Below are 21,146 nucleotides of genomic sequence, written 5' to 3'. Positions count from 1 at the left end.
TTTTTTTTTTTTTTTTTTTTTTTTTTTTTTTTTTTTTTTTTTTTTTTTTTTTTTTTCCATGTCTTTTTGGTTATGAAGGATGGAGCAAGCTATTTGAAGGGTATAGCAAACTTTTGATGAACAAATCATGTTATGTGTGTGTAATGAGTTTGGAAGACCATAAGAATCTTTGCAGATAGTTTTAGAAAGGAAAGCACTAAAATTAAAGACAGTAGTTCCAACTTGGTAAATACCGTGAGGAAGTTGTTATGACATGATATATGCTTTTACTATGGAAGGTTTGTTAGGACTATGATTAATCATTATTAGTTCTGAACAATATTTAACACGGTCATTGGTAGAAAGTATGTTCTTACAAAAGCAAGCATCATAACTTGAAACATTTAATGCTCCTTATGACTTCTTTTACATCAAAGCTGAGAAGTAAAAACATGAAATCTGAGGAAGCAACTAAACATTTCTTAATCATTGTGATATTTTATACTGGCCTTGGGAGGTATTCAGTGGGCTATGCTGCAATTTGTCAAGAATGTGTTCTTATTGTGGAATGCTTTAGAACAGAAAATGTAAGATTGCTTGCTTATTCTGGTTATTTGGAATCTGATAAATCTGCACTGAATTTTGAAGGAGTTCAAATGACCTTTGGTAAAAAATTCAGAGATGTTTTTGAGCGTACCATTTTCTTTGGGTTACATGGGGAGTATCCTAAGCACACTATCCCTTTTGTTGAGTGTTTTTATAGATTCCAACTTGTGTAGACTAATGATAGTCCTCTTTTTTTTTGCTGCTGTATCTTTGGGTGGTAGCCCCCTGGTACCTCTTTTAATTTTACTCTTTACTAATCAAAATAAACAAACAAACAAATAAAATGAAGATGATAAGAAAAACCAAGGGCATTGCAAGGATGAATGCTTATCCAATGACACACCTAATGAATTATATTTTGAAGATTCTTTATTCTTTCTCAACTCTTAATAGCATGTTTTGTTCATACCTTCATTAAATAGCATTTTTGGGAATAGACCTATTTCATCATTTGGTTTGGTTTGGTTTGCTTATTTTATTTTATTTTATTTTTATTTTTATTTTATTTTTTTTATACCAGGGAATGAGCTATTCACTTTGTAGGGGGAATAGTTGTTCCCAAGTTCTTAGGAATAGCTATTTTATTGTAATATTGAAAATGCTTAAATTCCCTTATATATGCATATAATTAATAAGTTTATTTAAAAATATATAAATAAAAAGATATATTAAACACATATATGTAAGTATATATATGAATTTATTTTTAAAAAATAGGAAACATAGCATTTTTTGACCTTGTATTTATATGAAATAGCGATTTTATTCCCTCAATTCTTGACATGAATAACCTCCAATTTTTCATAAAGTGGTGGTTTTGGTTCCTCACTAATGGAGACCATTAAATTCCATCAGGTTTGCATTGCATGTATAGAGCCTGCTAGTCAATATAGGGACACAATTGTAATTTGCAGTTTTAAACTATGGAAGTCTTTAATAATGGGTTGAGGAGCCAAAACATCCAAAACCGCCACCTTGTAAAAAATTAGAGGGTCAATAATGCTCACAGCCTCACATCAACACTTGAAGGAAGGAAATCATTATTTCATTATTTCATATAAATTTCAAGGTAAAAAAAATGCTATTTCCCATAAAAATATAAATAAATACACGTATAAACACATTTTATATGTGTGTGTGTGTGTGTATTTAGTTATTTATACATTTAGATATATAATATTTAGTGTTGGGGTGTTTCATGTTTCAATACTTATTACATTCTTATTCCTTAAACCAACCAAATACTAAAATACAATTCCTGAAGCCTATTCGTTTAGTAAACCAAACATGCCATAAATATTAGATTAAGGATCTTTATGCCTTTAGTTTTGGCTTTTGATAGTGAAACATAGTTAACATGTCAATATCTTTACTAAAAGTAGGATATAGGACTTCAAGTTCTTGCCTAATGGAGCTAGGCCCTCTTTATTTGCTTTACTAGTTTGCGAGGCTTCTGTGTTGAGACGACAATGTTTTTATTGCTGCATTGCCAATTGCCATGCCTATCTACTGTCTTCTTCATCTTTTATTTATTTATTTATTTATTTATTTATTTATTCTTATTGATAGTAACTTAGATGTTACCCATTCTTTGATGTTGTAGGTAGTTATTGTGGACCTTGAACATAATAGCATCACTACATCTGAGGAGATTCCCTCTGTACCAGAGCCTGAGTATAGCACTTTGCGTGGTGAAATTATGAAGCTGTTGTATCCAAATGTTGTTGGGATAGACCAGATGAAGTCCAGTATGGGTAATGCCACAGAACAGAATCTAAGAGGTGGGAGCAGGCCATGGGGAGAAGATCATGACCTTCAGCTTAGGTTGTCATTGTGGAAAATTAAAATTTCATTGCCTACTCATTCTTTCCTTGGATTAACTGCTGATCTTATGTCTGAAGCTCCGATAATTTTGTCATTTTGATTGGTGCTGATTTTTAATAAATTCTGTCTAATTCAATGGAGTGTTGAACACCTATGTTTAGTGATAATTATTGCCATGTAGTGTCATCAGAAATGTTCTGTGTACTGCTGCTAAATGCCCATTGTAAATTTCTTCACTATGATATTGGCATATTGCTACATTTTTATGAGTTAAGCACTTGCAAGTTGGGCTAGTGCTTATCTTTTTTCTTTCAAATTCAACTCTGTGCTAGTTATATTCATCTAATTAATGCTATGCAGATAACATTATCACAATGCATTTCCCTAAGTTTCTCAGCACTTGTATTTGCTTCAATGTGCAGGTTCATATTCTTAAAATTCCTGGCTTCCATATTAGGTGGCTACCGCAATTTTATAGTATGAATCTTTTTACTTTTTCTCTAAATGAATAATTCGTTAGGCAATATGAAGTGACAATTACTATTATCAACATTCCTTGTCAGGAAAATACTGCAACTCAGGTCTTCAACACTCAAGCTTTCTTAAAGAAGCGCTCTCGGTCAACCAACCAGCCACCAGATCCAATGGTGATAATTTTCTCAACTTTAAAACACTTCAAATTTTCTTATGCATAAAATATGCTAGTAGTTATCTACCTAACATATCCAAAATGTGAGTATTTTATGGATTATGAAAATTTGAAACATTTTCCCCTAGGAAAATTCTTCCTTACAAGTTCTAATGTTTTTCCAATTTCTCTTTTAATTTTAAAAGATTTTGTCTTCCAACTCAAATATTTGTCTCTGCTGGTTTCAACAGATAAGTCAGTTTTTAGAGTCTCAGGGTTTCATGGATTACCTGGAAAGAGGTCTTGGTTCAGATGTAAGCAATAACAATCTCCTTGATAAGTTGCAAGATGCCATTGGCAGGGATCAGAATCCTTTATCAATTCTTCCATCTCTTTTATCTGAGCCAGACATTATAACTATATCTGATCCGGATGTTGGAGTATCAGGTATCTTAACCCTGCAATCTACTGAATGTTGACTGTTCAGCCTGTTGTCCAGAGGAAATATTCAACATTCCAGATGGACTGAATTTTTCCATCCACCAGGATCAGGTGCCAAATATTGTTACGACAGGTTTCCTGAAAATGTGAGAACAGAAGAGCAGGAGGAGAAGAGGAAGCAGATTCTAGCCACAGCAAGTGGAGCTCTTGAATATTCTGGCAGGCATACTCCTAGGTATGTCTGATGTGAGAATTTATTCTGATATTTTGTGGTGCCTTACTAATATTACAGGTAAGATAATTTTCAATTAATACTAAATTTTACACAATTTTATTAGTTCACCTTCGGTACTTGCTGGTAATGACTCAAGAGCTGAGAGCCTAAGTCCGAGGGAGAGAGCGGTAAGTATCCTAATCATGATTAAAATTTGTGTGATTAAGGCCTACAGTTATCTTAAGACAAATGGAGTTCTCTCTTGCAGGCAGAGAGAGAGCGCATGGTTTTGGACATAAAAGTAAAGCTGCAGGTAAAACCTTTTTTGCTTTTGAAAAGATTTTCATTTAGTCAGAATTCTCACTTCTGTGCTGCTTTCCTCTATGTTTCAATGGGTAGTTCATATTGGATTTATTTGAAAAGAAATGTAAGTAAGAATAAAATTTTTAGGAATTTGAAACAATGGTCTTTACTATCAAGTCTTACCCTCTTTTTTTCCATTTTATACTGAGTGTTTACTTTCCACCTTGAGTTTTCTCTAAGTGATAAGATATTTTCCTAACAGCGTGTAACATATTTGTTTATATCATTTTCTTTTGCCTTAAGGATTCAGATCCTTCTATATAAATCTTTGTATACATGCCTTATGCTCTTTGTTTCATCTTCAACTGGAAAATGGGACATTTTCTGGATAACTTTTAGTGCTGAAAATTCTACATTGATCTAACTTTGTTAATTTGTTTTATTTTATTTTATTTTATTTTTCATAAGTTTTGAAGTCAAGGTCATAGTCCCCATTAGGTTCCCCATTCCCAATACCCAACTTTGAAGATTAAGATAATAATCATATGCAGATCCAAGCAGGTCCCTTAATTTTAGTTTTTAACATGCTATTCAAGTTAAAGTGGAATGATTTATGTTTGCTTTGTGTTTAGGGACTATGGTTACGCCTCTTGAAACTGGGTTCAACTGATGATCCTCTATCATCATTTGAATATGGAACTATCCTTGGTATGCTTTTCCAGAGAGATTCTGAAGTTCATTTTTCATTTCTTTCCCATTCTTTGTTGATATTTATGCCAAATGTTATTTGTCTTGCACTTTGAACTCATGAATTGACAACCTATGTTGACTTTTTGAAACAGCTCTAATTGAATCTGACGCAGAGGGGATTGGTGGTAGTGGCTTTGTTGAATGTATAAGAGAGCACATATATTCAGTATGTAGCTTCCACTTCTCATGATTGCTTAAATTGTTACCCTAATATTTAGTCTATTTTTACAACCATTTTATTTGTTGTATAGGGCTGGAACTGTCAATTGACTGAGGAGCAGTTTATTGCTGTGAAAGAACTGGTATATATCTAAACAAATACTAAATTGCCACAATTATTACACACCTTCACTTCCGGTATGTTTGGAAACTCAGAAAATGTTTTATGGAAAACGATTTCTGAAAAACAAGTCATTTTCTGGAAAACATATTCTGATTTTCATTTTCTAGTGTTTGGCTAAAGGTCATAAAACGAGTTTTTTTTTTTTTGGCTGTCAAAAATTATATTTTTTCTATTTGGTTTATTTTCTAAAATATGAACAATAATCTATTACAAAGTTATTTCTTGTAAAATATTAATTATTTTAATGATGATAATAATTATTACTTGTATTAAAACAAAGTTACAAATTAAAATTTGTAATAGTTATAAATATTAACTATAACTATAATAAGATTATGTAAATAAATAATTTTTAGCTTATAACTTATTATAATAAAATAAATACATAAATTGATAAATATAATCACTATTTATAAAAATAAATACATATATTGATAAATATAAATGGAAACTTTTAAATTTTTTGGATTGCAGGTCATGTTAGAACAAGATTTTTATTGTTTGGATTGCCCCAACCCGACCCATATTTGATTAGGCAATGATAAATGTAATAATTCTAAAATGAAGAAATTGAAGAAAAAAATGATTTAAAAAATAAATTTTGGGTTGTGGGCTAGGTCAAGATTTTTATTGTTTGGTCTAGCCCAACCCAATCATATTTTGATCAGGTATTGATAAATGTAATAATTTTGCACTAAATAAAATAAAAATAAAAAAATAAAAATTTTAATCTTTTGGACTATGAGTTGGGCTAAACCGGTCTAGGATTTTTATTGTTTAGCTTGACCTAACCCATATTTTAACTGGGTTAGCCCGGTCTAGTTTAAATAATGACCACAAATGCGGACCAACCCACTCATTTGACACCACTCAGAGAACGAGAACAGCAAAAGGGATCTGGAAAATGTCTTCCAACTAAAAATGTAGAAAAACATTTTTCGCCAAAATGGGTTATTTTTCCTTTGACCAGAATGAGTATTTTCCGTTGACTTCATTTTTCTTTGATAGCCAAACACTGGGAAGTCATTTTCCAGGTTTCCAAATGGACCCTTAAAGAAATTTTTGCTTTTAAGTTTTCAACTTAAGAAACATGATGGGAAAAAAATAATCTCTGAAGACATTTTCCACCAAAATGAGTATTTTGGTATTTTCCGTTGGCTTAATTTTCCTTTGATAGCCAAACACTGGAAAATCCAGAAAGTGACTTCGGAAAGTCATTTTCCGGGTTTCCAAACGGACCCTTAAAGAACTCAAAAAATGGGGGAAAAAAATTTGCATAGTTTTGCTTTTCAAATCTGAGAAGTGTTTTCACTCTTGGATTTTATAGAATTAGTAAGATGTTTTAACCATCTGCTCATACAGAATTTAGAATTTGTTTTTAACTAAACAATTCAGAAAAATATCTTAGAAACTGAGATAATGCTAATATCCTGATATTGCAAAATTGGCTTATCTTGTAATTGCTATATGAACATAGATCAGTATTCTGCATTACAATATCCTCCACTTTTGAACAAAATGAATTTTGAACTGTACAAAGTGTGTACAATAAGGGTCTTTGCAGAAATAACGTGATACCAAATGGAGAGGCCCAGTTGGGGAAGAGGTTTAAAAGATCATCATGGACATGCTTTCTATAACATGAATTATTTTTGCAAAACTGCAGCTAAAAACGGCTATTAGCCGTGCTACTTCCCGTAATGACATGGCAACAGTCAGAGATGCCCTTGAAGTTTCTGCTGAAATGTACAAAAAGGACGTGAATAATGTTTCTGACTATGTTCAAAGACATCTTCGATCTCTATCCATCTGGGAGGAATTGCGGTATGCTTCTGAAATTCACCTGTGTCAAGATAAAGGTCTTTCGTGTCAAAATAATTCATTTTTATGTATTCTGTTGATTAACAAAGAGAAAGGTTCATACGACTGTAAGAGTGTATATTTTACTGATGATGAAGCTATACAAGCTAGGCTATTTATACAGAAGGATGAGAGGCATTAACCACATAATTCAAACTCAAAACCGTAGGTTAGGAGTTAGTCTCTCAACTCCCCACTTATCTCTCTAACATGTTCCACTCCATAAATTGTGTTTTTCCTTTTCATATTTTTCCTGTCTATTCAGTTGTGCACTTGTGCCTTTTTTGATAAGCAAGTTGTGCCACTTTAAATTCAACCAAAGGCATGCAACTGAGTTGTTGCAACTTGCAAGTTACGAACTAGTACCAACTACCAAGACCACTGTAAAACCTGAAAAGCAGCACTTGTGGATATGTCAAGAATCCTTAATTGGACCCCAAATAATTGTGTATGAAAACGTCGTGTGAACCAAAGAGCTGACCATGTAGAAAGCTCCTTTGAGCTAAAAAACTAATGAAATTCAAGAATTGGATTTTTGTTTGGCACCTGCAACTTATTTGCTTCTTCAAGCTGAGATTAATTTGTATTATTTACTTCATGCATTCTTTTGTCTTCTTCTACTCATTTTATCTCTCCTACTTTTGAATAGTGTCCATAATTAATGCTTCTATAGACCTCTTACATTTACAAAAATCTATCGGCATCCCTTGGTCCTTAACCAATTTTCTGTCCTAGGTGCCCTAAATATCTACCTGTAGCACTTGGTCACTCAACAAGGCTCAAACTTCTATACATATTGTTGAGGATAAATATAAGATATTAAATGTATATCATTGCTAATTGCTTTAGCTTTTAGTTGAGGTGAAACACTTCATTTAATATGGGGTACTAAAGCACACAAAAGGTCCTGGTTTGAATCCCATGCACCAGTGCACTACCAGTCATAACAATATGGCCTTTTATTTTGACTCATCAAAAAGGTATTTGGCCCACATGTGAGTGTGGTGTGTTGATGTTAAATAAATAAATAAATAAATAATAATAATAATAATAATAATAATAATAATAATAATAATAATAATAATAATTGTGTATCCTTACTAATAGCTTAAGTTTTTAGTTGAAGTGGATTTCATTATTCAATACATATATTCCTATTATATACAATACCTAAATACATATATATCTAATAAAATATAGTAGTAAGAAATAATGTTTAGTATATGAGACATGGATATAAAATTATAAAGTTATGTTATACACAGTTACACCTAAATATATTGCCATTATTATGATAATGATGGTTGTAACAATAATAGTAATAGTTTTCTTTTTTGGGTGAAATTTGTTAATATTTGATAACCATTATCTGTGCAAAAATTATGATATACATGATTTCTAAACAATTGATGAATTCACAGTTATTTGTTTTCTGAAAATGTAATTAACTCCAGTTGTTAAATTTGCTGGTAATGAAATGAATTTCAGCAATTCAAAGTGTTCAGTGTCACACATAGTTTCTGGCTTCAGTTCTCAGTGTTGTAAAACTGGCCCTACTTAGAAACTCAGAGGCCTCTGAAATATTTTATTAAGCTTATTATAACTATTATCTCTTTGATTCTTTGCAGCTTTTGGGAAGGTTACTTTGACTTTCTACTGGATAGATATTCTAGCAAGTAAGGAATGCTGCTTGTGATTTCCATTTTGTATGTGTGTGAAAGAGAGACCGAATTCCTCACTATATATGGGTCTTTTCTTCACCACTTTCACCTTTACTTTTGTTTTTTTCTTTCCATGGCATGTTTGAATTTACTAGTTATTCAATTTCAACCAGTAACAAAATGTTTGCTATCTGAACTCCCCTATTACTTGTTATACATTTGGTTTGTATCCAGCCTAGGCATAAGCTCATCTAGAATCCTTTACTCTTTTGTGTATTTATTTGCACTGTTACCCTGATAACAAGCATGGGGATTTTATGATGTCATTTCCACATTTGACATCAATAGCTCTTGTACTCCAAGAAAGATGCCTCCCCACACACTTATCCTATTTTAAGAAAATCGGAGTGTTCTAGCCACTTGTCTGTATGTGATGGTAACCTGGCACATAAAGACAATTTTTAGTTGAAGATTTGTGTAATTGTCAAACATACTATACAAATATTTTATTGAAATGAAATTCAAATCACAGTTAAGAGTGTATTACTTCATATCTTGAGAATGAAGAGTAATGGCCTAATGGGTACATGAATCTAGAATGCATATTAAGAAGTCACCTAGAGAGTGTGAAACTCCCATTACTCCTAACATGTACACTGTCCTTGGTTTGACATTGTGAGTGGATCAGCTTGCATGAATTAGTAGTAACATATATGTGTCTGTGTATATATATTAAAATTTTGTGGTTGCGTGTCTTATGAACATTAATCCACCCCCAATGTTTATATAAAAGTGCAACTTGGAAATCTGGAGACAAAAACGTTATAAATTCATGCGTGTTCTTTTTATGTCAGGTCAACAAATTACGCGACTTTGGTAACAACTCAGCTTATTGTTGTTGCAACTCACATGGTAATGCCTCTGTACGCATCCCCCATGCTGAAAGAAAAAAAAAAGTTCTTTCTAGCAACTGTTAAATTTTTCTTTTTCTAATCAACAGCAGTTTCTGGTTAGTCATTTCCTAATCTTCTCTTATTATGTAAGGCTGGGCTTGGACTTCATGACAATGATGCGTGGTATATGATTGAAACTATTGCTGGGAAGAATAACATTGGTTATAAGCATATTGTAAGTTACTTTATAGAGTTTATAGTCTTATTATTATACACTGTTCAACTCCTCTTCAATTTCAGTTATGATACCAACGTTCAGAACGAGTTTGTCTTTGTTCTCTTTCAGCTCAGTTTTTGAAAGTCTAATATGAGAAAATGAAACAAATAGTAATACTTATTGTTTGTGAATTTACTTGTAAATGTGATGATTTGACGAATTGAATCAGATAAGACTTCGGGGATATCTATCACATATCCGGCAGATGTTCATTGGTTACTGGGGAATCTATTCAGTCAAATCACAATCTGCATCAGCCTTTGGTGTTCCCTCTCCACGTAAAGATGCCGCTGATGATGATCAACAACCGGCTGAGGTATCAGGTGTTGGGCGAAGCTGGGTCCAGAGCATGTTCAGCAGGGAGTCTTCACTGAGAGCCAACTCATTTAGTCGGGTTCGCAAGTGGGCTTCTGATAGTGGCTCTTTAGGTACACATCCTTTCAAAGTCTAATACAATAATTCCTGAATAGAATTGCCTTTTGAAGCCTCATTGTCTTCTGCATTTAGCCTCTAATGAGAGTGGGGCTCCTCGCAAACAAGATTTGTCTGCAGCTGGGCAAAAGAAAATGCATACCAGCATTCGTATGCTCAGAGGCCACACTGGAGCAGTCACCACCATACATTGTGTGACAAAAAGAGAGGTGTGGGATCTAGTTGGGGACCGTGAGGATGCAGGTTTCTTTATCAGTGGAAGCACTGACACCACGGTGAGATATCATAATGATTTAAAATATTATGTTAAGAAGTTTTCCATTCAGGGCCACTCCCCATAATTGCTAGCTGCTAGACATACAAGATTTGTCTCTCTAATTAAATGCCTTTAACTTCACATGATTGTTTAGGTAAAGAAATTTAACAAAATGCACATCAACAAGTAACATTGTCTCTTGTCAATTCAAGTTCCTTGCTTTTATGTATGTAGTATTTGATTTTAGAGAATTTAGCCATTGCTCCCTTGTATGAGTGTATTTCTATGTGTGTATAACCTCTATATTTTTCTTGAGAAATTCAAGTTTTTTCTCTCCCAATATAACAAAAAAAAATGTTATGTAGTGTTGGGCTCAAAAGTTAAGTGTTGAGGATAAATATAAAATGATTAATGAATATCTTCACTAATACTTTTTAAGCTTTTACTTGAGGTGGATCATATACTTCAATATGATATTAGAGTAGGCAGAGTAGGTAAAAGGTACTAGGTTTTAACACCGAGTGACACCCATCATCGAAATATTTTCATGTGTTTGGCATCTCAAAAAATATTCGGTCCACACGTGAAGCAACTTATTGAGTTACCAAATGGTCCCTAACTTTTGGGAATCATGTCTTAGTAGTCTTTGGACAGACTTAATGCAGTTAAAAACTTTATGTTGATTAACTCTAAAATGAGTAAGGGTGTATTTGTTCTGGTGAAATTATAATTTGTGGACACAAGTGTTGGTGCTTTATAAATGGTTGGCTTGGCATAATATTCATCTTATGGGGGTAGGAGGTTTTTGGTTTAACATTCTTCTTAGAGTGGAAGGAGGATTTCTCAGTCCTCTATTCACATCTTTGTTGTCCTTGTTTCTGCAACGTGAACTTCCATCTTGATTTGAAATGTATTGTCTTGTTTGTGCAGGTTAGAATTTGGGACCCCAGCCTCCGTGGTTCTGAACTTAGGGCAACATTGAATGGGCATTCTAGGTGCTAAATTTTTCATCCTTCTTTTAATTGGCTGATTTTAACTGAATTGCCTGCAAAAGATATAAAGTTCCTAGCTTTAGCTACATACAAGAAAAAGGATGTAATTTTTAAATTAATTTTCTATTTATCTTCTATGCAGGACTGTCAGGGCAATTAGTTCTGATCGAGGGAAAGTAGTATCAGGATCCGATGACCAGAATGTGATTGTCTGGGATAAACAGACAACTCAGCTACTTGAAGAACTGAAGGGCCATGAGGGACAGGTTTGACACTACATCCTATCTTAACATATCTTATTTATCCCCATGTGCTACTTTATTTGGATACTTTCATTTTGCCAAATGGACTATTTGGTTTTCTATTTTGTAAAAGCTGCACGTTGGCAGAAGAGGAAATACTTAGGCAGCTGCTAATTTGAAGTAATAATGATCATAAAGGGGAAAGTAAAATCGAACTTTGTGTAAGCTCAAACTCTAGAAAGGTAAGATTAGAATAAGAACAGCCAGTTCCTTGATGTGTCCAATAGTTCCACTTTTTCACAATAAATATGTACTTGCTTACTTAATTTGAATGGGTAGAGTATATGGTGCAAATATGTGAGGCACGAAAGCTCTTAGGGGTGAACGTTTTTGTCTTGCGGACATATTTCCACATTGAAAACTCATCAGAAACATTTTGGAGACATTTCCATAACTAAAATAGGTTTCTAGGTGCATTTTCTAAAAATAAATGCATTTCAGGGGTCTAATTGAAAAAAAAAAAAAGGTCAAAAGAAATGTGGATTCTTATTCCTTACTCCAACCCCTATATACTCCTGTATTTTTTATTATGGTCTATATATCCCAATAGTGTATGCATTTTTAATTATGGAACCAGTTGAAAATTAATATTTATGCATATTTAAAAAAATATTTGCAAATATATATATATATATATATTTATATTTATATATTTATTTATTTATTTATATTTGCATTTTTCCCTTACGCTTTGTATTCTACATTTTAAAAATTGCCATTTCCCCATATACCGTGTCTCATTTCCCGTATCTGTGCTACCTATGTGAATTGAATCATTTATTATTTGGAGAGAAGCAGGTATAACCATAGAGATAATTTTACTTTTGCAAGCACCTCATTCTTTTCAAGTACAGATTATTCCATTCAAGAGATTTGATACTGCAGCGAACAGATTTCTGGCTCCTTCCCAAAATTATGAAAATTGGCCAGAGCAAAGGTTTCTGTTCATATGAGGCTGTTGCTTAGTGGCTTGGACTTAAAAGGCCAAATAATCAGAGTTCTTTTTTTTTTTTTTTTGAAAACCCAAACAATCAGAGTTTTGATTAATGATACTTGTTTTTTTTTGTGTTGTCGTTCATAGATGTTCTTAAAATGTTTCACTTACAAAATAAAAAATGTTCATAGAATGTTTTCAGATTGCTTATTAATAATTATGGAACTGATCCTTTTCACCATATCTTGCTGAAGACATTCCATTCACTTATCATGGTCATGAATCCTGTAGGTCAGCTGTGTGCGCATGTTGTCAGGTGAGCGAGTACTTACAGCTGCTCATGATGGAACCGTAAAAATGTGGGATGTGAGAACAGATACCTGTGTGGCTACCGTGGGTCGTTATTCAGGTGCTGTTCTCTGTATGGAATATGATGATTCAACAGGAATCTTGGCTGCTGCAGGCAGAGATACGTATGTTGCTTAGAATTTTCTACTGTTCAATTATGTATTTTTCCTCTCTGAGTCTTTATTATTTGTTTCTTCCTTTTACTGAGTTTGTATTTCTATATTTCTATTACAAACAAAACCTGACCCTCTATTAACTCTTGTTTGAAGGGTTGCAAATATTTGGGACATCCGTGCTGGAAGGCAGATGCACAAGCTAATGGGTCACACAAAATGGATCAGGTCAGCAAAGGACATGGAATATTTCATATCTCCAGTTATGTATCTCATTGATGGTTATTCGATAATAAATTTGTGAAACAGGTCAATTAGAATGGTGGGGGACACAGTTATTACAGGTAGTGATGATTGGACTGCACGGATGTGGTCTGTCTCCCGAGGGACATGTGATGCTGTTCTAGCTTGCCATGCTGGTCCAATCTTATGTGCGGAGTACTCTTTGCAAGATAAAGGGATAATAACAGGTTACTCATTTCTGGCTCACTTCTTGACCAATGTCTTTGAATAGATAATCTCTCAAGATTTTATTGTGGTGGTGCAAACCCACACTTGCCAGATTCATCAAGATTACCTTCTAAGGTGCGATGATATCTTTTCAGGTTCAACTGATGGCCTTCTCCGGTTTTGGGAAAGTGATGATGGTATGAATGGCATAAATCTTTTCAGATTAACATCTTTAAGATTATTTGTTGGATGTTTCTGTTTTCAATTTACCCATCTTCTGCCTCTTTTATTGGACAGCATCAAACATAGCAATGGTTATACATATACTTTTCCAAAAAGAAATAAGATGTTAAATGCTATTCTCATCCCAAAAGGGTTGTCCTGTGTCATTTTCTAAGGGTCAACAGAATCTAATTTTGACCAGTGTTTTAAAACATACGGAATAATTTTTTAGAAGAGTTTTGATTCTTGAAATAAGTAATACATAATTTGTAGTTTCACAATATCTAAATTTTAATTTCACAAGTTAGAGTATTAAAAGAGAAGATTTAGTCAAATTGACCCTCAAAATAGTAAATCTGACAAACAAAATGGGACAAAGAGAGTAATTGATAACCGGTTAGCATATTGATATATATTGCTGACCCACTTTTGGAAATTTCTTGCATGATTTTTCTGGCTTCATTGATAATTCTAATCTGCTGGAAAACTTCAATGCAAATTATAATCTGGTGTTGGAGTTGAAATATTTTATTTTTGCTTTTGCATAGTTAGAGGAGCTTTGTTTATGTAAACTGTTGTTTGCCTTTTTGCTTTTCTGTGAGTTCTTTTAAGGTTAAAAATGGTACGGAGTATATCATAGTGAATTATGTCCTTTATTTCATCCAACTCTCCATGTAAAAATTTTAAGTGCTATGCTTCATCATTCATATTTCATATTAATATAATTAATGCTATATGTTCTGTAATTAATACTTCATGTTCTGTTTTGATAGGTGGTATAAGATGTGTAAAGAACGTTACTATTCATTCTGGTTCCATATTATCCATAAATGCTGGAGAACACTGGCTAGGAGTTGGGGCAGCCGATAATTCAATGTCTCTCTTCCATCGACCTCAAGAGAGACTAGGTAATTTATCTGGCACTGGTTTGAAGATGGGTGGATGGCAGCTTTACAGGACTCCCCAGAAAACAGCTGCAATGGTTTGTTTCCCAGTCTTCACGAGAATTAGTAGTCCTACATTTCCAGTTTACCATAACGTGCTTTTATTTTTCCTTTCAACTCTTTACTTTGCGCTATCGCAACTCGCTCCTTTTATTTAGCATCACTTATTGACCGCATGGCCTGCACGAGCCAGTAACTTTAGAACTGTTGTTATCCATTGCCAATTGACATTACCTTTTGTGTTTTTAGGTACGGTGTATCTCTTCAGACCTTGAAAGGAAAAGGATATGCAGTGGTGGACGCAACGGGATGCTTAGGTTGTGGGATGCAACAATTAACATCTAAATTCTGCTTCCCAAATCGTGTATTTCAATGGATTTTCAGAGTTTTTCGTGTTACGTATGTTATCTGCTACCGGTTTTGTATCCTTGTCACTCTCCCTCTCCTGTGAAAGGCTAATTTTGGAATCTTTGTAACGTAAATCCTTGATGTTTTTCTTTCCAAAGAAATTGCCAATGGTTTGAGGAATTGTTTTGAAGTTGGACTAGGAGATTTCTGTGATTGTTGCCACAAATGGTTAGCACCATTAATATACAAAACATCATAATATATTGTTCTACTACAGATATACATGAAGTTCTTAACATTCTGCGGAATTCACAACATTGATAAACAATGTTTTTTGGTTGTGAGTAATTACACTCATTTTGTATGTTAACATTATTTGAAAAAGGAGTTAATTTCATTTTTGGTCCTAGATTTATAGGTAGTAGTTCACTTTTAGTATTTTTTTTCCTTAGTCAACAAAATCGTTGAAATGTCGTTAAATAGAAGGATATTTTGATTTTTTTTATACAAAGTGAGTTAACAAAAGTGATATATATATTACTATTGTTTCTAACTTTCTATGAATATAGTATCATTTTTTTTTGGGTCATCAAGTTGTTGGTGTTGTTATTTACTTTGAATTTTTTGTCGCTTGGCCAAATTTGTTGCAAACATTTTTTTAACATGTGACATTAAAGTCACTTTTGTCCTTTTATATTATTCTTTTGGAAAATGGTGGTTTTAGACTTTTAGTCCATCAATTATACCTATATTGTAGACTCGATTCATAATTATTACCATACCCATATTGTAGACTCGTTTCATAATTATTACCATACACATATTTTCCCCTTCAATGGTGTGTAAAATGGCAATTTTAGTCACTACTAACAAGTTATGTTAATATTAATAATGCATTTTAAATTTCCAAATTATTGAAGGATACTTTAGTTATTTTTTATTTATATTATTTTGTATTAAATAATTAATTAGTCTTGAATTTGTCAGACGCTTTTTTTTTTTTTTTGGTCATTGGAGTGTAGTTAAAAATTTAAAGTTTTTTTTTGGTTTCTAATTAGTTTATTAAATATTACAAATTAAAACATGTAATCATGTCAATAAGGTGGAGTGAGTCTTCAATCTAGCACTTTCAATTCATATGTTATTTCCATTTTCTTTACAAAAAAAAAAAAAAAAAAAAAAAAAAAAAAAAAAAAAAAAAAAAAAAAAAAAAAAAAAAAAAAAAAAAAAAAAAAAAAAAAAATAGAAAAGAGAGTAGTCGTAGTTCTACCACAATTGCATTTTCAATTTTCTATTCGTAACAAGACATCACAAAAAACAAGCATATTAGATCATATCAATTCTTCATTACAAATGAAGAGAATCGGTATATATATGAAGATTTAGTTGAGGGAAATTGAGAAAACTCTATGAAATGACTAATGCCTTTCAATATTTTTAGAATTTGAAGTGCAATGTTAATTTTTTGCTACACTCCACTAGCTAAAAAACATGTGTCTGTCAAACTGAATGATTAATTAATTTTTTTTTTTGAGTACTACTGAGTTGTTACAATGTAGTATCTGTTCATAACTACTTTCTCAACCTACTGACTCTGTTACAATGATTAATTAATTATTTAATACAAATGGTATAAATAAAAAACGACTAAGGTGCCCCTCAATAATTTAGAAATTTAAAATGCATTATTAATATTAACATAATTTGTTAGTGGTGGATAAAAATTGCCACATTACACATAATTGAAGGGGAAATTTTGTGTATAATTAATGGACTAATTAAAACCACCATTTTCCCTTATTCTTTTAGAATTTTATTCACCAGGACATTTGGTTAAAAGGAAGAAATTAGGAGGAAAATGAATTGTAATTCACTGAGAAAAAAATAAGGTGGAATAGGAATTCAAATCACATTGTTTGGTAGGAGGAATATAATTATTGAGAATGAGAAGGGAAGAAGCGGTATAAACTATAAAAACTAAAATGTACTTGTGTAATAATAATACTAATAATAATCAAGGGTAAAAAAATCTTTTTCCTCATTTTTCCCTTTCCTTTTCCAATTGAATTGCAATTCATATGGGGAGGGAATGAATTGCAATTCAACAAAATGAAGGAATTGCAATTTGGTGGAATTGTAATTCCCTCCAACCAAACATGGTAATTTGGATGACCAAAAAATTGTGTTGTAATTGAATTGCAACTACATCTAATCTGACCGCTCATTAAGGTGCAATGCGTATATAGATAATTTGGACTTTTTATTTTCTTTGAAAATAGATATTTTGGACTTTGAATGATCTAATTATTAGGAAGTGTATTGTTGAAATTCATCTTGGAAGAGAAACTCCTAGTAGACTAATCTTTATAATTAGCACCGGCCATCACCAGAATATGATCACTTGTTTTCTTTCAAGTTTGCAAAATTGTTTAGTTCTAAACTTTCTTGGGATAAGATTTTGGATGTATCATGTATGTTAATTTTTGTCTTATTTTTCAATTTAATCAAGTCAAATAAGATCCCTCTTAGCTTCAATTTAATCAAGTCAAGTAATAATTGTGTTAAATTTATTTCTTTTGGAATATAACCTTGAACTTTTTGTAGATATAAGTGGTGTTGATTGAGTTGTTAATTAGTTGACAATACCGAATTGGGTCTTTGTTCAAAGTTGCTCAAGTCATGAGCTAAAGAGCTTCACAGCACTTCTGGTTGTCTTTTGTCTTTCTCCTTGGTTATGTGCACAAAGTGTATGAAGAGTTTAGCTATCGATGAATTTCTTAAGAAAGAAAGAAAGAAAATACTCAAAAGCGTTTAAAAGTGCATTGTAGAATATCACAAGACATTGCTTATGCAAAAGGCAAGCTAGTTTATATTTTTTTAAAAAAATTCTCCAAGTCAAATTCACAATTCTTCAAAATAATTTTTGGATTAATATTATATTTTCCCCATTGTGATTTTAGAATAGCCAAGTAATTCACAAACTAGCCTCAAGTAGTGCTTGTCCAATTGTTATACCATGGATCAGAGTTCATATTGCATTGTGAACTTTGATACAAAAATTCTGTACCTTTAGTTAACCCATTCTGCACCTACAGTTAACAATTTTTGTATATGTAAACAAATAAATTGATAATTGCTGACACATAATATAATAGCTACATGTATAGAAACTCTCAACTATATATACAAAATGTGCCAACTATAGATACAGAATGTCAGAATCTAAATGTTATTTTTGAACGACGGTTTACCTCCATGATAATTGGTATAATTTGCCGTGCTTGTCAGGGAAACAATTAATGGAGCTCATTGAAACTCTTCTTTATTGATTATTGAAATTTGCACCCTATTTTTGACTTTTAGCTATATAAAAATGAAATAAATCAAGTAATTAATTTTAGATCTTTTTTTTTTTAAATTTAAATTTTAGATCTTTTCCTCGTTAGACATTGCACATTGAGAAAATGCTCTTGTAATGAGAAATCAACCTTAACCAGTTTAAGTAAATGTATCGACACACGATAAGTTTAACAAGTTATTAATGAGTTAAATGTAAAGGCATAAACATTAGTTATTTTTGCATCTATACTAGTTGTATAATGTGTTAATAAGTCCTGTTAAAAATTGTCAAATTTAACAAAAAGAAATAAAAGTACTTGTAAAAATAAAATAAAATAATCAGCACTATAAGTAAAAGAAAGAAAGAAAGAAAGAAAAAAAGAAAAAGAAAAGTAATCAATGACCAAATTTTAAATTTTAACTATATATTTCTTAGAATTAAAAATGTCAAAGTTCTTAAAACAACGTTCGAGTTTGACATATACTTGGTACGTGGTTGATGTAGTGACTTATCATCCAATTTGCTGGCATGCATGTTCAATCTTTAATTCAGGGATTAATAAAAAGAAAGGTTGACTTTGACTTGGTCGTTGAAATAGCATTTTATCCCACGAATTTGATGGCCTGCATGTTCCATCCTCAACACATTTACTTCAACTTGTTAACGATACTTTAATATTAATTAACTATTATATTACTTTTATTTACGGAGAAGCTCGTAACAACTACACCAAAGTGTACTTTGAGTGAAACTTGCATTGTAATTCTAGCCGACAAAGAACTACAAGGATAAACTAACCTAGATTGTTTATACCTGACTGGTTTAAACTAAAAAGATTATTAAACCGTTCTCACAGAGAGTAAAAATTTGAAACATTATGATTACTAAGTTAGTTGTCCGATCAATTTAGTTGAGAGAATTATATTACTTAAATAATATAATGTTGCATGAACATATATAATATAATGCAACAACCTTCTTTGTTTACTTTTTTTTTTTTTTTAATTTAAAAAAACACAACTATAATTCCCCAACATGTATTAGTATTTTCTTATGATGATGTATTGTCTAAGGGCTCCAATGCTATATATATTTGAATGAATTACTTCAAGCATTCAAGCTTGAATTGCTACCTTTCCCTTCTGCACATATCCATACACTAACTTGTTATTTCTATTATATTCTCATATATAGCTATTATAATGTGTGCAAATTATGTTAACGGTGAAGTGAACGGAAAAGCCGCTTATGGGCAGCCGGTCGGAGCTCCGGTGGGAGTACCCAGTCAATGGACCACCGGCTTATGTGGTTGTTGCGAAGACTCCTCAAATTGTAAGGCTTCATTCATTTTATGAATTTGTTTGTATTTTCATTGAAACTTTTCTCTTCATAGAATATATAATTTCAATAATAATTAATTTTAACTAATTAATCTCTCTATTTGTGAAATAATTAATTGTTTATTTGTGGGTTTTAATTTGGTGCAGGCTGTGTGACTTGGTGCTGCCCTTGCATCACCTTTGGCAGGAATGCTGAAATAATTGATAATGGAGTTACATGTAAGAAGCCTTCAACAGATAATAAATCCATGCAAACAAGCTAGCAGTCATGTTATATATAGTTGATTTCAATATTAATCCCGCCCTAAATAAGTATTGTGTGAGTCTGCTTCACGTGGGACGTATAATATTTGTTAGTTAATTAAAATATATAAAGTAAGAGTATCCTCAAGATTAATTCTTTATTTGAGAGTTTTTTTAGATTAAAAAAAAAATTGGGAAGAGATTTTTTTACTATTGGGGGTGGATCTTTTTCAAAATTTTCTCCTGTAAATGCAAAGTTTTTGTGGAACCCATTGAATGAAAAAAAAAAAAAAAAAAAAAAAAAAAAAAAAAAAAGAGGAGAAGAGAGAAGATGAATTGGTTGTTGAGGTGCACACCTTAGGCGCATAATTCAATTGATGAGGCTGTTCTGATACTTTTTATATCTTCATAGAAATGTATTACACTTTACAGAAACGTATTACATGCATGCATGTCATCTCAGGTGAACGATCTCACACAAGACTTACTCCAACAGAGGAAAAACATGCACAATAGTCAAGATCTATCAACACTAAAACTAGAACTAACACCTCAAGTTTTTATGATGAGCTTATTTCATCAAATTTATTGAAAAAAAATGTTTTAGTTTATTGCAAAAGTATGTACTTATACAAGTGATTATATTGAAAAAGACATTAATTTAATTGAGTCCATATATATATGTATTTGTGCATGCAGCTTGTGCTCATGGTGGGATTATATACTTTCTGCTCGCCTGTGTTGGGTGTGCATGTTACTATACATGCACTTACAGAACAAAACTCAGAGCTTTCTTCAACCTCCCTGAGGATCCCTGTAATGACTGCTTGGTTCATTGCTGCTGTCTCCCTTGTGCTCTATGCCAGGAACACCGAGAGCTCATGAACCGTGGCGTTGACCCCACCCAAGGTAATTTTATGGTGTGTTTGATTGGTGGGTTTAGGCATAAGGTATGGATATGTGATTGTTATTGTCTGGTTGAGATAGGTTTTTAGAATACTACTATCGATTTGGAATACCCAATGGGAAAACTCATACCCAATGAAATAAGGGTTTTATTTCCCTTCCTCCTTTCTTCCCAACTATTAATAATAAATTCATTT

At 32.2% G+C, this 21,146-nt stretch overlaps 2 protein-coding genes across 3 annotated transcripts in view; both read left to right on the top strand.

Moving 5' to 3' along the window:
- Nucleotides 1–15,468, top strand: part of LOC116022253 (DENN domain and WD repeat-containing protein SCD1) — a 20,037-nt gene extending 4,569 nt beyond the window's left edge. Inside the window, exons 8-31 of one of the 2 annotated variants that reach the window (XM_031262882.1) lie at nt 2,189–2,409; nt 2,832–2,886; nt 2,973–3,056; nt 3,289–3,484; nt 3,584–3,713; nt 3,817–3,880; nt 3,961–4,005; nt 4,628–4,703; nt 4,838–4,911; nt 4,997–5,047; nt 6,755–6,912; nt 8,577–8,624; nt 9,464–9,521; nt 9,654–9,737; nt 9,949–10,207; nt 10,287–10,486; nt 11,398–11,462; nt 11,602–11,725; nt 12,987–13,168; nt 13,313–13,384; nt 13,466–13,626; nt 13,762–13,803; nt 14,602–14,810; nt 15,022–15,468. In XM_031262882.1, coding sequence (XP_031118742.1) covers nt 2,189–2,409; nt 2,832–2,886; nt 2,973–3,056; nt 3,289–3,484; nt 3,584–3,713; nt 3,817–3,880; nt 3,961–4,005; nt 4,628–4,703; nt 4,838–4,911; nt 4,997–5,047; nt 6,755–6,912; nt 8,577–8,624; nt 9,464–9,521; nt 9,654–9,737; nt 9,949–10,207; nt 10,287–10,486; nt 11,398–11,462; nt 11,602–11,725; nt 12,987–13,168; nt 13,313–13,384; nt 13,466–13,626; nt 13,762–13,803; nt 14,602–14,810; nt 15,022–15,117 — 2,754 coding nt within the window. In that variant the 3' untranslated portion in view covers nt 15,118–15,468. Of the gene's footprint in view, nt 1–2,188; nt 2,410–2,831; nt 2,887–2,972; nt 3,057–3,288; nt 3,485–3,583; nt 3,714–3,816; nt 3,881–3,960; nt 4,006–4,627; nt 4,704–4,837; nt 4,912–4,996; nt 5,048–6,754; nt 6,913–8,576; nt 8,625–9,463; nt 9,522–9,653; nt 9,738–9,948; nt 10,208–10,286; nt 10,487–11,397; nt 11,463–11,601; nt 11,726–11,834; nt 12,294–12,986; nt 13,169–13,312; nt 13,385–13,465; nt 13,627–13,761; nt 13,804–14,601; nt 14,811–15,021 lie in introns of those variants that run through there. The other variant, XM_031262883.1, reaches the window with a different exon arrangement.
- A 4,101-nt stretch (nt 15,469–19,569) lies between these two features.
- Nucleotides 19,570–21,146, top strand: part of LOC116023327 (protein PLANT CADMIUM RESISTANCE 7-like) — a 4,532-nt gene continuing 2,955 nt past the window's right edge. The window contains exons 1-3 of the mRNA XM_031264317.1: nt 19,570–19,792; nt 19,948–20,019; nt 20,743–20,952. Of these exons, the coding sequence (XP_031120177.1) occupies nt 19,663–19,792; nt 19,948–20,019; nt 20,743–20,952 (412 nt within the window). The 5' untranslated portion in view covers nt 19,570–19,662. The remainder of the gene's footprint in view (nt 19,793–19,947; nt 20,020–20,742; nt 20,953–21,146) is intronic.

This window comes from Ipomoea triloba, chromosome 6, assembly GCF_003576645.1.
Source record: "Ipomoea triloba cultivar NCNSP0323 chromosome 6, ASM357664v1".
Classification (NCBI taxonomy): domain Eukaryota; kingdom Viridiplantae; phylum Streptophyta; class Magnoliopsida; order Solanales; family Convolvulaceae; genus Ipomoea; species Ipomoea triloba.
The sequence above is the reverse complement of the archived record's forward strand: the minus strand, read 5'-3'. Positions and strand labels throughout refer to the sequence as shown.